The sequence below is a fragment of the Gallinula chloropus genome, assembly GCF_964237585.1.
Source record: "Gallinula chloropus genome assembly, chromosome: 3".
Classification (NCBI taxonomy): domain Eukaryota; kingdom Metazoa; phylum Chordata; class Aves; order Gruiformes; family Rallidae; genus Gallinula; species Gallinula chloropus.
In genome coordinates, this window is record NC_140087.1 from 95,847,937 (window position 1) to 95,863,381 (window position 15,445).

Sequence of the window (15,445 nt, forward strand, 5' to 3'; positions counted from 1 at the left end):
AGCAATAAATTCCTTCAAACAGCGAGCTAACTTACTTACCTAAAGGTTAGTTACCTAAATCTAACGTATCTGTCCTGGGCTCCCTTTATATTAAATGGAAAGAAAGTTCTCTTTTAGAGACCAATTCGACTTCTCAAATAGGTGTCAAAAGTATGTTGGATGAATTGCAGTCTCAAAATGTTTTATTTCTACTCTGTGACTCTTCAGGGAAATCTACCTATAGGGTTGTAGTAGATGTCTAGTTTTTAGCTTTCTAAGCTAAAGTGATACGGATGTGTGAGAAAATGTGGATGTGGCCAAGTCACAACAGAAAAGAGAGCGAGACGGAATTTGTAGATTTGTAGAAGCAAGACATCAACAGTGGAAACCATATGAAGGACCTTTTACTGTGATGCAGTTGGTTTTACTGAGTTACAATTAGAGGCTGATTTTTACATCCTCACATTCTCTGAGGTACAGTAGCAGATTTTGTGTACTGCTAGGTGTAGCTAATGAGAAGAGCTGTTCTGGTTCTCTGGCTGCAGACATTTCTCATGTTCATATGTTTGCCAAGTAAAATACAGAGTTGCATAACTCACTTTAGTTTGACTTCTCATTGTTTGTGTTTTACTTTTTTAACAAGAAGTCTAGATATTTTGCAGCTTGCTACTTTAGAAAGAGTTGGGCTATCTTCTATAAAACTCTAATTAGTTTTGGCTTCCTTATACTGTATTTTTTTCATGCAATACCAGGACATACACATAAAGTATTGTGAGTAGGGCAGTTTTCATTAGAATTATTAGAATTGTTTTTCTTCTTGGTTTCCAAGAGCTGAAACCTGCGATTTTTCACAGCATGCTGTGAAGATCCTGTATTCTATGGCTATTCAGAGATTATGTGATTTAAACTGGGTGCATTAGAGTGTAGGCTGTTATTGTTTGAAATAGGATTTTAACAATAAGTAGAAAATTCATATTTAAAGAGATCAGATTGTGTTAGATTATGATACTGTTGTTACTCATGTTACTTATTATTTTGTCTGTATATCTAATACTTGTTTCAGCATCTGAAACGTGGAAAGGATTTGAGTAAAACTAAATACATAAAACTTTCCCAATTATATCTTGGGTGTTGTATCAACTTGATACTTCTTCTCAAGTAGTAGAATGTAAGTCTAAAAAGTAATCTAAGTCTATCCCTTTTACGTTGTACACCCCTTTTTCCCCTGAGTATAATTTTAGCAGTGTTAGAGTAGCGCATATTTGCTCCTGAAGTGAGTGGTCCCAATACTAATTTCTTGTGCTGTTCTGAGATTCTTCTAAGAGATTTTCTTCTATCTTCACTTCGTGGTGAAATATTGGTATGTACTTGAATATGCTTATTTTGAGATTATTCATCTCTGGAATTGAGCTGTATTTTATTTTCTTCCTCTTTTTTTATTTTGTGTTTTTTGTTGTTATTTTTTAAACAGGATTCCTCAAAATCATCTAGAATTGTTTCTAAACATTGTTAGCCCAAATGCAACCCCAAATGTCCATTTCTGTTATTTTTTGTGTGCTTCAGGACATGTAAGGCCAGGACAAGTGCTGGTCAGGAAAGACTCGCTTTCCTTTTCAAGGGCACAAAGTAAAGAGGTCTTTTTCTTATGTTCTGGATAGATGTTTTATAGTTGTTATGAGATAAAGATACCCTGGCATAAAATCCTTAGAATATTTCTAACAGTGCCCCTGCTTCATATTTTTCAGTTCATTCCAGAAAGCTTTTTCTTCTGAATAGTGGTGGCAGCTACCATGGGGAGAAAGGCGCTTCACACAGGCAGAGTCTTCCGAGGCAACCAACCACAGTCCCTTGGATAGCCTTGAGAATCAAACCTCATCAGTAACTTTTTTGGAGTTCAAAGGAACAGGTTTCCCTCAGGTCCTACTTACCTGCGCCTTCATTAACCTCTTCAAAGACCTCTGAATATTTAGGGAATGTTTTTTCCCCCTTCACTGAAACCAGGTGGCTTGACCCTATCAACTTCATGTTAGCTTTCTAATATTCTGATGAACATTGACATGGATTCTCCAGTGGCAGACATTGATCAAATCAGGCCTAGTCACTTTATCTGAGATATTTCTGCTCGAAAAGCACATAACTTAATTAAAAGGTGTTAGAACTTGCATATAGGATGGGAGGTGTAAGTGTTACACACATACATGTGAAGATTTCTGGTGAAATAAATGACATTGTAGAATTCACAGAAGAAAATCCACTGACAGCATGGGTAATCAATCCTTTTGCCTTCGATGAGGTGAGGAGAAGGCACTAATAAGAGATTGCCTCCGAGGATAGCTCTGTTCCTGTGAGCATACATATACAGAAGGTTTTTCAATTTAATTTGGTTTGTTTTCAATACAAGGACTAATAGACTGAGACAGCACATGAAGGAGTCTGACTCTGTTTCTGAGTAAAAGATTACACTGCATTTGATGGGGGCATCTTAGGTACCGGTCTCTGGATTTACACAGAACTGCTCTTGGGAGCATTGTCCTCATCACACAGAGAGTGCAGAATATGTGAATTTGTATGTCTTCAAACTCATAGCTTTTGGATCTTAACAGGGTGTACATGGGAGCTGGGTGTGTCATCTCTCAAAATGTGCGTGCAAGAAATACTTTCCAACAGTAAAGTTGTAGGTTCTGGGTTGCTGAATGTTAAAGAGAAGAAACATTTTTGGTGAGTTTGAGGCACTTCAAGCATGTGAAAGGAGCTGTTTTGGATCTCAGTTCTAGATGCCTACAGGTTTCTTTGGGATGAGGGTGACTGGGTATGATATACCGTATTAGACTTTAAAATATTGTTAGTATGTACTTTACATAAATCGTTCACATGTAGGCTTAGAAGATAATTCTCATACAGAGTGACACAACTAAGAGAACATTATCCAGAAAAAGCTTTATTAAAGACACATTGTGCCTTTTTATTCTGCCTGTTTTCCAACCATTCCTCTTGAACCATTTGCACTGTATTGACCTTCTCTGAGCCTTTAGGGAAGCTGTTAAAATCTGTAACATGAACCCACAGAAGTGTCAAATATTAACAAGTGTTCTCTGCCTTGCTGGTGCTGAACGTTGATCTACCTCAGGCATCAATAAACTGAGAGATCTTATTTGTAATTGTTGCCTTTTCTGTTCTCTCATATGGTGGGTAAGCATGCTGAAATGCCTTTCCTCTAGGTATCAGACTTTACATAGGAACTTGGATCACCCTCATCTTCAGGGTAGCAGGATCCTGCCCAGTAGCATGCTAATTGATGTGATTAACATCTGTCTCCTGTGGTTCATTGTTTCTCCCATCCTGTCCCCAGAAGCAAGGTGGTGTATCTAGCCATCTAATGTTAAATATATTAATATGTATTAAATCAAATATTTTTAAGCCCTATATTTCCTTTAGCACTTCCCATAACAGGAAAATTTACTTGTGACTACGGAATTTTTGATTTTTATTTAACTAAAAATATTGGATCTCAAAATTCAGAGGGAAGAAACCCCCAAAACCCTGTCTCTGTACAACATTTCTTGCCTAGTCTGTTGTCCTTTCATAGGAAAAGAGATTATCAAAAGTCATCCCATGGATTTTCTCTTTATTTATTTATTGTCTGGCTCGTGAGAACTCTGGTTCAGAGGCAGCTACAGTGGACCATAGTTGCCCATGGCTCCCTCAGTAGAAGATTCCGACATTAGATGAGCTGAACCCCTTTCTGAAGTGACTTGTGTGTCTCTCTGGCTTAGTCAGACTGAGGATTTGGCTGAGCCCTCCAGTTAGGACCCTTAAGTTAGCTGTGAGGAACCTGTATTAAAGTGTTCATTAACTTATCACAGAAAAACATGCTTTTAAGAAGAGTAGGCTTCTCAGGGAATGAAAAGATACCACTGCAAGTTATTTATAAATATCATAACCCATTAGTTCCTTCACAAACATGCACAAATAGGTTGTGTTTGTGTTTTTTAAATATTTTGTACAGTCGATGTATTTTCCCTGCCATTTGTTCAATTTATGGAAAATTGCTAGGAAAGTACCATTTTCATTATTATTCACCAGTATTGTGCATAGATCTGACTGAAGCATTGTGGTCTGGACAATACACCACAGTTTTATCAATGAATAAGCTGTGTTCAACATACATGTTGTTCTTCTCAGTTCACAGTTCGCATCAGTAGGCTGCATGTTTTACATAATACTGGACAACACAGCACGTAGACGTTGATGCAAGTTACTTTTACAGCTTGATAATATGCTTTGATTTATCACTCTTCTAAGCTGTGGTGTTCTATTTTTCCCTTAGGGATATGATGATGGATATGGGGGTGAATATGATGATCCAAGCTATGAGGCGTATGATAACAGTTATGCCACCCAAACACAAAGGTAAGCATTTGTACTTTTACATTAATTTTTCAAACACTGTTTTATCTCTTAACTTTTCATGGATATTTCCTGTTTTATTTTCCACATTAAATTCTACAAAATCTCACAGTACTTTAAAAAGCTGTCAAAAGTTATTAATGGTAGACTTTATAAACAGAATCATTCAGATGAAGCATAAATGCAAGCAGCTATGCTGTTAAAATTACTCCAAAGTTAAGTGTACTTTTTTTTGGTGATTACATCATTGTCCTATCTGATGTCATTCTGAAGGTTATCTAATATTTATGAATTTTGCAATGTTTTGGGCAAAGCCAGAAGGAAATTAAAAAAAAAAAAATTATGACGTTAACCTGCCGTTGGCTGGTATCCACCATTAAGGTAAAATACAGGAGAGAGCTGCATGCCGGAAGTAAGGCTGAAGCTTTTTCAGCCAGTTATTTTCTCAGCAACTCATCAGAACTGGTGAAAAGAACCAAGTTTTTAAATGCATTTTATGTCCTTACTGTGTGCAATAACGGCGAAAAATGCATTCACATCTTTTATGATTTGTGTCACTAAGATGAGGTAACAAAATGATGGCTTTTTATGTGCTCATACACCACATGCTCTCATATATTAATTTGACAGTTGGTCCGTGTTTATTAAATATGGAATGACATCTTTTTCATGGTTAAGTTGAAGGATAAAAAGGGGTCCTTCAGCCAATTATTCAGAAAATTCTCTTGTGGGTTGCTAAGAGTACATGTAAAGGCAAATGAAATTTTAACTAGAAAGGGCACGGATTTTAACTGAGGTAGTGTGATTCTCACTGGGTAAGGAACTGATGTACAGTTATACACTCTAAAGACCAGAGGACCTTAAATTTGCTTTTGTTAACCATCTTTTTTGTTGAATGCTTTACTGATGAAAATGCCTGTCAGAATTATGTTCAGCTCCAGAACTGCTGTATTGAGTGGCACTTGAGCTGACAAAAAAAACCACTTAGTAAGTATTTTTATAACCAGTGAAGAATATTTAAAAGGATTTGTCACACACAAATGTGAACCCCATCAAGTGTACTTTAACAACACTTTTAAGTAATTATACATTACTAGCTGCACCCATCATGACAGTGTGTAGGTAGATATTCTTGTTGTCAAATGTACTCCAACTTTTTTGAAAAGAATTCAGCCCATCTTTACTACAGTGGTGAATTGTCAAAGGAGATATTGCCTCTGGTGTAAAAATAATAATTAGTTGGAAATCTCTCTGCTATGACATTGCTTTGTATCATCTGAATTAACCTGTAATTTCTTTGCGAATTGATGTCCCAGGCAACTAAATGACAAATACATCAAGTTTATGAGGAGTGTATTATAATCAAGCTAAAACTGGAAGTGGTAATTTGACTCAAGAAAGAAAATTCATAAAGACTTATGTGATTTTGTCAATTAAACAGCTTTTAAGTTTAGTCTTCAAATGTGCCTCGGTGGCTAAGGGAGCCAATGGGATCCTGAGGTGCATCCAGAGGAGTGTAGCCAGCAGGTCAAAGGAGGTGATCCTCCCCCTCTACTCTGCCCATGTCAGGCCCCACCTGGAGTATTGTGTCCAATTCTGGGCTTCTTGGTTTAAAAAGGACAGGGATCTCCTGGAGAGAGTCCAAAGAAGGGCCACGAAGATGATTAAGGGCCTGGAGCATCTCCCCTATGAGGAAAGGCTGAGTAAGTTGGGACTGTTCAGCCTTGAGAAGAGAAGACTAAGGGGGGACCTAATTAAAGTCTACAATTATCTGAAGCAGGGGATGCAGGGGGAATCAGCCAGCCCCTTTTCAATGGTCTGTGGGGATAGGACAAGGGGCAATGGCTGCAAGTTGGAACATAGGAAGTTCCGCACCAACATGTGGAAGAACTTTTACACAATGAGAGTGACAGAGCCCTGGGACAGGCTGCCCAGGGAGGTGGTGGAGTCTCCTTCACTGGAGATATTCAAGACCCGTCTGGACGCCTATCTGAGTGATATGTCCTAGGGAGCTGCTTTGGCAGGGGGGTTGGACCCGATGATCTCTCGAGGTCCCTTCCAACCCCTATGATTCTGTGATTCTATGATTCTATGTTTTCCATAAATATAAGCTACCTCCAGAATACCTAGTCCATTTAAAATCTGCAACTAAAACATTTCCTTTGTAATATGTGTCAGGGGACACAGTCATCCATGTTGAGTGGCACCAAATGACACAAGTAGTCTATCAGCTTCAAAGAGAGCACTTTCTGAACAGCACACTATTTATTTCAAAGATTTACAGATCAAACAGACCATTAAATAAGCAACTTGGATTTCTGTAGTTTGTTGGTCATTTAGCTTCACAGAAATTCCTCCCTACTGGGTCAATACAATATAATAAAATAGTAGGACCAAAATATGTGGCTAGGTATATATACCAAAAAGTTCTCTCCCAACCTCAGATCTTGTTATTAGTGTACTCCAATCATATGAGTAAGACACATCATATACACACCTAACAAAGAAAATAAATTGTACTGCTTCAGAGTACTTATTTCTCTCATCCAGTGTGTGATCTGCAGGAAAAAACCTAACACAACCTTGTAGACAACATCTGCGCTCAGAGAGAAAAATATCCTTACTGCCCTCTTCAGGGAATGACTGAGAATCTAAAGCATGAGATGAGGAAAAATTATCATCTGTGGCTTAATGTGGAGCCCCAAGACTTCTTGCTTTTTATGGTTCATTAAGGAATCAATATGGAAGTTCTTAGCAAAGGTACAAACTATTGTCTGACCATCTCACCACACATGTTAAGCAAGCCTTACTCTCATCATTGCTTCACACTGAAGAAAGAGTTGTGTGGGAGGATGAGACAGGAATGGGAAAGGACAGGATGGGATCAGTGGACTGAATGCAGGCTGAGTTCAACGTGCTTTAGAGAAGAGCACATACTGAGTCATGCCTTGTTCTACTCATTAAATATACAGAGTGAAGACAGTGCTTGGATAGCCTGCCACCACCAGCCCCATTACCTATAGCTTTGTCTTTCAGACCTTCTCTCTACTTCACATTTGCTCACCAGATGCTTTCTGATCATATATATTCCTCCCAGGGCACCGTAGCCTTCATTGCCCAAGAGGTCTGGTTTAGACTTTTTTATAAATTAGGCTCTGCTAACAGCAGAGAAAATGAGCATGCTGTCAACATGACACCACTGTGCTCTTATGATTTAGTAGAAGGAGCACCAAAAATACCCAGTCCCAGGAACATCCAGACGTAAAAGGAGATAAATACTGTCCTTCTGTGCACAATTATCTGAAGATTTGTACTAAAGGTCAGGGATAGTGTTGCAGGCCCAGCAATATATTCTGCATAGGTCTTTTCTGATGAACTCTGTGGCTGCCACCCTTGAAGACAAAGAGCTCTGTCCTTCATGACAACAGTCTGATTTTTAGACTGAAAATAGGTGAATGAAGTCACTTGCTGAAGAGACCATGAGAGATCAGACTGGAGTGAAGCCCACAATAAGTCTCCATGGCTGAATGAGCTAAGAGAGCTAAGCGGCACCTCAAGAGCACTTTGAAGTGGACACAATAATCAACTTCAAGAAAGAGCAGCAGGACCGTCACTATGGTAAGTTGTCACCTGTACCTTCTTAAGTTTTGGGAGACTTATTTTAGGAAGGAGAGAATGATGGGTTATGCCAACTACAGTTATTACTACAGTTTGTATTGCATGATGTACGTCTCCTTTTAACTAACATAAGCTGTATTTCTAAAGCTACCTTTTTTTCTTTCTCATCTTCCTGTCCCGTAATGACTGCCCAGAGCACCATGTGGAACCTTAGGACAAAGATTTAAATGAACAACTGGCTGCCCTTCCCAAATATATCTATAATCATTATTTGTAAAATTACATAAAAGACTACAGGTTTAGCATGGGCATTTAGAGACCCTGCTCATTCTAGAAATTTGTTCATACTGATATCAAAATACAGTTTTTAAGGCAATTAGAATGAAAGTTTTGTACAATGCCAAAAGGAGCAAGAAGACAGCCATCTCAGTGGGCTGGGGGAGACATCACATCTGACATAATTCCCATAGGCCGTGTTACACTGCACATTAAATTTCTTGTTGATACCTTCTTTCCCTCTTTTTTCCTCTCCCTTCTAAGCAATGTGAAGATGGCTTTCAGTGCTATGTACCTCTGCCTGCCCAGACACACAAGGAAATACTCAGTAGTTGTTAAGTTTATACACTACTGATATTCTTAATGGCTTGCAACCCTCAAATAATTTTGGAATATGTGGTGGCAACCATTCTTCCTTTCCATTTCCACCCAGATATTGATTTAAAGAAATAAATATGATTTTTACAGCTCCACAATAGCAAAGTTGCAACTTATCTGTAACACAGAAGGTGTGGGAGAATCCTATTAGCTTTCGAAGTATAATACATGTTTTTGATTTTCTTAGCAGGAACATCTGAGTCTGTTGAACCGCTACCACTGGATATAAAGATCTGCCTCTTTGGTTACTCAGAAGTTGATAAGGAATCAGACTGTACCACATGCAAAGTGTTGCCAAACTCCTCAGCCAAGAGCAACAGAATAACTTTGTGGAAGTGGATTAGTTGCTGATGAATGTGCTGAGAAACCCAACGGCCACTGGAGCCATCTTCAGCTCTACTCCCCCATCTATAGTCATCTCCACTGATAGCTGTCTGGGAGCCACCCAGATTAGAGACCACCTTTGTCCTTGTAAGTGATGTAAGAGCATTAAATCATTATCATCACTATAAAGTCCAGAAATTGAAGTAGCTGATCATCACGTTACTGTGCTAGAGTTGTACAAATGAAAAGCATATACTTTCTCAAAGATCTTTGAGTCAAAATTCCTGAAAAACTACCTGCATGACAGAAATGACTCTTATGTTCTATTTTGTGCTTTGACTACAGCCAAAGCAGAACCTTTTTTGATATATCTTTTGAAAGAAAAGTTCATTTGAAATTTTCTGAAAATCTAAGTAGAACAGTTAAGAAAGCCATTGACAGCAACAAGTGGCTGTTGTATGTACAGCATGTAATTTCAGATCTGTATTTCTCGATTCAGTCATCAGCAATGTATAGATTTCCTACTTTAGATTAATAGGGAAGCCCACACATTTCCCACAAGATATTCAAAATACACCTATCAGTTTCACTACCTGCTAATAGACATTTGGGTGTGGAGAGAAGCCTGGAAGACTTCTAGTAACCTTCTGTATCTTTCCAATGTCTCTAGTGTCTTTGTACCTACCACTTGTAGGTGGGTTGTAGTTCAGTTTTCCCTGAGGTGTCCAAATACCTACCATCCCTCCAATTGAATTCCCAGCTATAATGCTGTGAAGGGATCCCCAAGCAAAAGATGGCAGGTATGTTCAGGACAAAAATAAGATCTTTGCATATTTAATTGAGTACCATGGCTAGGGAGCAAATATTTCTAGTCTTAAGACAAAGACTTCCTCTTGCCATTAAGAAATTCACATTTGTATTCACATACTCTCTTTCCTAATGTCTTGTAGAGGAACTTCAGGAAACAACATTTGTCAGAATCATATTTTCTGATTGCACTCAGAAGGAAAACACAGAGAGGTCAATGATCTTCATTGACTTTAGAACAAGTTTAATAAAGGCTTAAAGCGATGATCAGATACCTTTATTTAATCAGGCAGTCCCACTGTTTTTGACTACTTGCTTTGTAAAATGTTCCTGCAGACTAATTGTGGAGACAACTATCCATAGTAAAATGAATCTCTGTTGTCCTGTGGTGGCTAGGCAGAACTGTGAATAATAACTAAACTACTTAGTAGATTATCACTTACTTAAATCTTTTGGTAATATGGTCAGAAGTTCACTCTCTTCTCTCTCACTGTCAAAATATTGCTATATATTAAATATATAGACACAAGTATAATCCAAGCTGCAATAGGTAGAGTGGTTACACTGGTTCTTTTTAAAATGTGATATCCATTGTTATTTTCTCTACCATGCCCTCTCTCACTTCTTAACCAGTATGCATTGTATTTATACTTTGTCATATTTCATTTTGATTTTGTGCTTATATCCACCTGTTCATAAATAAAGATTTCCCTGTATTTTATTCCCAACCTGTTGAAATCAATCAATCCATGAAGCCTAGAATATGACTTTTTATGTATCTTCACAGCAATCCACTTATGGCATTCATCATCAGAAACTGTTTTCAAATGCCACTTCTCATTTATTTGATTCAATGAGCAAAATGGAATCAAATTTCATTGCTCTGAAGCTGAGAAAAGTTCTTCCTCTAAAACTGCATGGAATTCCTAAAATTCTGCATCAGTTCCTTTTGCATGTACTGTGTCTGCAGACATTTTGTATTATATCCTGAAATACCCAGTGATAATTCTGTCCGTATGAGAAAAATACAGTGAAATGGAGAATATTGGAATAGAAATCCGCATGTGTCTGTGCTTTCAGCAAATAAATGGCAGATTTTTTTTCTACTTCAGCTTTTGCAAGAAGTTCAAAACCCAAAGTTGTCTTGCAGTTATGATGGCTATCCAATAGCTCTTTTGGCTTCATTATTTATTTCTTTTATTATATTTTTAAATCAAACCTTGGAAAATCTTGGAGGCAGATGAGATCTAGTTTAATTTTGAGCCTGTTGTAAACTACTAAATAAATCCAGGGAGTATTGTAATGGAGACATTCTTCTCTGCTAATATACAATCAAACTTGAGCTTTCAGAAAAAGGAACACTTTATCCACTAAAATGTTCCATTAGGTCTAAAGATCTATTCAATAAAGGACTGTATTTGTGCTTTAAGGCTGAATCATAGAATCGTATAATCATAGAATAATATGGAAGGAACCCCAAAGTTCATACAGTTCCAACTCCCCTGCCACAGGCAGGGCCACCAACCTCCAGGTATGATCTACACAAGGTTGCCCAGGGCCCCATCCAATCTGGCCTTGAACACCTCCAGGGACGGGGCATCCACCATGTCTCTGGGTAGCCCATTCCAGCCGCTGACTACTCTCTCTGTAAAGAACTTCCCCCTAGTATCTAATCTAAACCTTCCCTCCTTTAGCTTTAATCCATTGCCTCTTGTCTTGCCATTGTTAAGGTCTTCTTATCTTTCCTATAGATACAATTCTCTTTTAAGTAAGATGTTCCACTAAGTTTCAGGTTCCTGAGAAGATTATTTCTTTATTCACACATTTCCACTGTGAAATATTATGAAATATTATTTATAAAACCTGCATATATTGAAGTTCACGTGAATGTAAATCTTGCTCACCTGTCTTCCAAGCAGAAGTATACTGCTTGGTGTAAATGGCTTTTCTTTCCTGGCCAGTTATGTGTTTAAGTCCTGCTGGCTCCTTCCCTCGTGTAGGAGGAAGAAGGATTACAAATGCAGTCTTCGATGAAGTGACTGCAGTAGCGATAGACTGGATCCTGTCAGCATAGAAGCCGAGTATTTGATTGTATCAATTATTGATGTTGAAGGTTGTAAACTCTGAAGATTACTCAACAGAAATGATATTGTGAAAGAGGAAGATAATGGGAGATAGGAGACCAAGACCTCAAAGAATCTATTTGAGGAAGTGAAAAAGAATGAGAGTTGTCTAAAATATCGAATCCCACCCCTAGGGATCCTTGTGAATTGTCCTGGGTGTTAGCTTGGCTTGAGAATTTGCTGTCCAAAGTTAACCAAGACTGGGATATATCTAGATGGAGTGCTAGAGATTCATTTATCTGTATCTGTCTGAAGTATATAGATGCTGACAAAGACTGTGAATCCCTCTTCAAAGAGTGCCAGTCCTAAAGCACAATATTGGTACATTTTGACATTGTCAAGAAGCACAAGACAGAGGGAAGTCCCTCAAGAGTTAGTTTTACTTCTTCAAAGGGTAGTGTGGCAGTTTTTCACCTGTTTGAATATGACTCTGAGTTATGGATCTTCACTGGCATCAGCTGAATCGATCAGCTTCTTTCTAAGCATTTCCTAGTAGGAGATTCCTATAAGAATCCAGAACATACTGCCCAAGTTAAATAGTACAAACATTAATGGCCGATGGGGGGGACTTAACAGGGAAAAAAAAAGTTTATTCAACAAAGCTTTTAATGAAAGGCTTTCAGTTTCTTAGGATCTTTCAGGGTATACTACAGAATACACTTCACATGGAACCACATGTGAACTCTTTCTCCTGCCTTTCAGCTTTGGCTTTATTTGGCCCGTTTTATGTTGGCAAACACATTTTGTGCTCCATAGTTAGACAGTAAGAAGTCAGATTCATGCCTGAGCAAATAAAAGCAAAGAACAACAAGAAAGAAAGAACAACATGGGAAAAAAAAAAAACAAAACATGAGGGAAAAAGTAGTCAAGTTCTTCAGTTCTTGCAATGTTCTGCTGCTGTGTATTACAGAAGCTGTAAGAGCAGCTAGGGAACCAGATGGTAATGTTCCTAATCCTTGGTCTCTTGCCAGCAGCATCCTGCAGGTGCAGGAAGGGATTAGTCAAAGGTTAATGTGGTCTATTTATGAATCTTGTGACTTCCTGTATCTAATGCCATTGATCTCTGAGTGGCGAACATGACCCTTTCCCCAGATGGCCTGTTGACCCAAGAGTCAAGGTTTTGTGGCTTCAATCTTAACTCTTTTGTTAACAGTTCTCTGCTTAAGCTACTTGCAAGCACCACTCTACACAGCCTTTTGGATAACAAGCTGTGTGGGTTCCCATGGGTGTTGACACAGTCAAACTGGAATTTGGTTTTACTTAGTTAATGTCAATTTGAAAAAGTCCCAGTTAACGAGAAGTTAAAAGCCTCCATTGACTTCTAAGGTTGTGGTTTAGAGACAGTCTCTGTATGTGAGTCCTCGTCATATCATAGGAGCACCAGATAATTCAGGTTGGAAGGTACCTCAGAGGACCCTTATCTCTCAAATAAAGAACACTTTTTGTATTCTTTTTTTTTTTCCAAATCTGACTTTATCTGCATGAAAAGAAGACATCACAAGCTTATAGAAATTCTGATCCCAAATGTTTACAATAGGATTAAAAGCACTAACCAAAATCAAAGGTTAAGTTAAAAATAAGCATAATTAGGTTATGATTATGAAGATTAATAGTATATGTATTATTAATCTTCTTGCTCACAGAACAGGAATAAGGTCATAATCATACGTCTTTATTGCAACAGTTTCATCTAGAGAAAAACTACATCAGAGTTTCTCAGATTGCAAGCCATTTGAGATATAAGAATAAGCAAACTACTCATAATCATGATTCACAGTCCCATGTATATCAGTTCTTCCACAAGTGGTACATGTAGAAGGTTACCAAAGTCTTAAGTCATGGCACATGAAGACCTCAATGTTTCAGTAGTCTGGTGTTAAGGTATAATGCAGTGCTTTGAGAATTTAGGAGTAAAAGCTGAGGAGTTGTTAATGAGTTAATCTTACCTGCTTCAAAAAATGTATTGCATCCTGCTTTCAGGTGGGTGCATATACTTGAGTAAATTACACTTCATGTTGCTTGAAAGTAATGAATGCTAATGACAGATAATGGTGTCTTGTTTCCAATTAGCATTGCCAAGAGAGCCTGAGGTTTCTGGAGCTCATGATCACCGTATTTTCCAGGAACACTCTGAGTACTTTAGAATTATATAAACAAGTTTTATTTATACTGAATGCATTTGCTGATTGTTTTTTCCACAGTTGGGCATAATGCAAGCGAACTACATCTCTCTGTAGTTCAATAATTTAAAAAAAAAAACAAACAAGCCAACAAACAAAAAGCCAAAAAAACTTACATATGTAAAGCCATATTCTATCACCCATTTTTTATAGGCATCATTCATTGTTCACTTTGCTAAAAAAACAAAGGAAGTTTTTTACAAATAAATGCATGTAATAGATTATAGTGAGTATTCAGAAAGGTTTAAAATAGAGCAGACTAATTGATAAGCAGTGTGGCTTGCAAAATTAGAGTTTAAATCAAATATTTCAAACTAAAAAATAATTCTTAGGTAGTTTTCAAAACACTTTCTAATTTGAGTTAACAAGGAATTTGAAATATCATTTTGGCTCAAATCTATGAGAAATGTGTATTAATCAGGGGAATAAAGTTGGAGAACTTAGATCACAGTCATGCACTGTGCTATGAATTACGTGTTTTCAGAAATGTGTTACATATTGTGCTCATAGACATCAAATAGGAAGTATATAACAAATCATTTTCTACAGTTGCAATGCAGCTTATTTCTTATTTTAATGGTTTGTGTATTAACTTTGTATTCTGTTTATAAGTTATTTCAGTTTGGAATGTTCCCTGAGCAGGATTTTTATCGCGTATCCTTATTGTCTGTATGATTGTGTGTTTTTTCCTCTAATAAAAACATACAACTGCAATAACGTAGCAGTGATTTTTTACCTGCTCTTGCAAGTCTTGCATTTTGCTGGATGCTGTATTGATGGTATTAGCTCAAGGCACTACTCAGTGACCACCTTAAGCAGGACTGCTGTTGATAAATTACGGCCTTTGGACTGGGTCCCAAATGTCCTCCTTCTGAAGCTGACCTTTGGATGCAGCCTCTTTGTTTTGTAAAATGTATCAGGAAGAAATATTAGCATCTTATCAGCTGACAGAAGATGAGAGTTGTGGGGTTTCTTCTCCTGTAACTCTACCCATTTGTCCAACAGGCAATACACCAAAATACCCCTACTGAAATTTTATTACACAAGATTTTTCATACCACTGTCTGCCACATCTGGATCATATGTCAACTCTCTGTTCTGAACATTTTAAGTCATTTTGTCGGTAAGACTGGATACTTGGTTTAACCCTGGCACTGCCAGTGTTGTAGTTCACTTTATGTAATCCTGTAATTTTATCTGGCTACCAGAAAGATTACAAAATAGTACAGAATGCTTAGTACGTTCAGTAAATAAAAGATGTATTCTTCCTGTTTGTTTCTTGCACCACTTCAATAGGAGACCATATATATTATTAGATAATTAATTTTCAAGCAATTGGATGGCTCCTATTAT

At 37.6% G+C, this 15,445-nt stretch overlaps 1 protein-coding gene across 1 annotated transcript in view; it reads left to right on the forward strand.

The window, feature by feature from the left end:
- KHDRBS2 (KH RNA binding domain containing, signal transduction associated 2) overlaps positions 1-15,445 on the forward strand; it is a gene marked incomplete at both ends in the record, with an annotated part of 379,366 nt that overhangs the window by 342,149 nt on the left and 21,772 nt on the right. Inside the window, one exon of the mRNA XM_084261753.1 lies at positions 4,307-4,389. Coding sequence (XP_084117879.1) covers positions 4,307-4,389 — 83 coding nt within the window. The remainder of the gene's footprint in view (positions 1-4,306; positions 4,390-15,445) is intronic.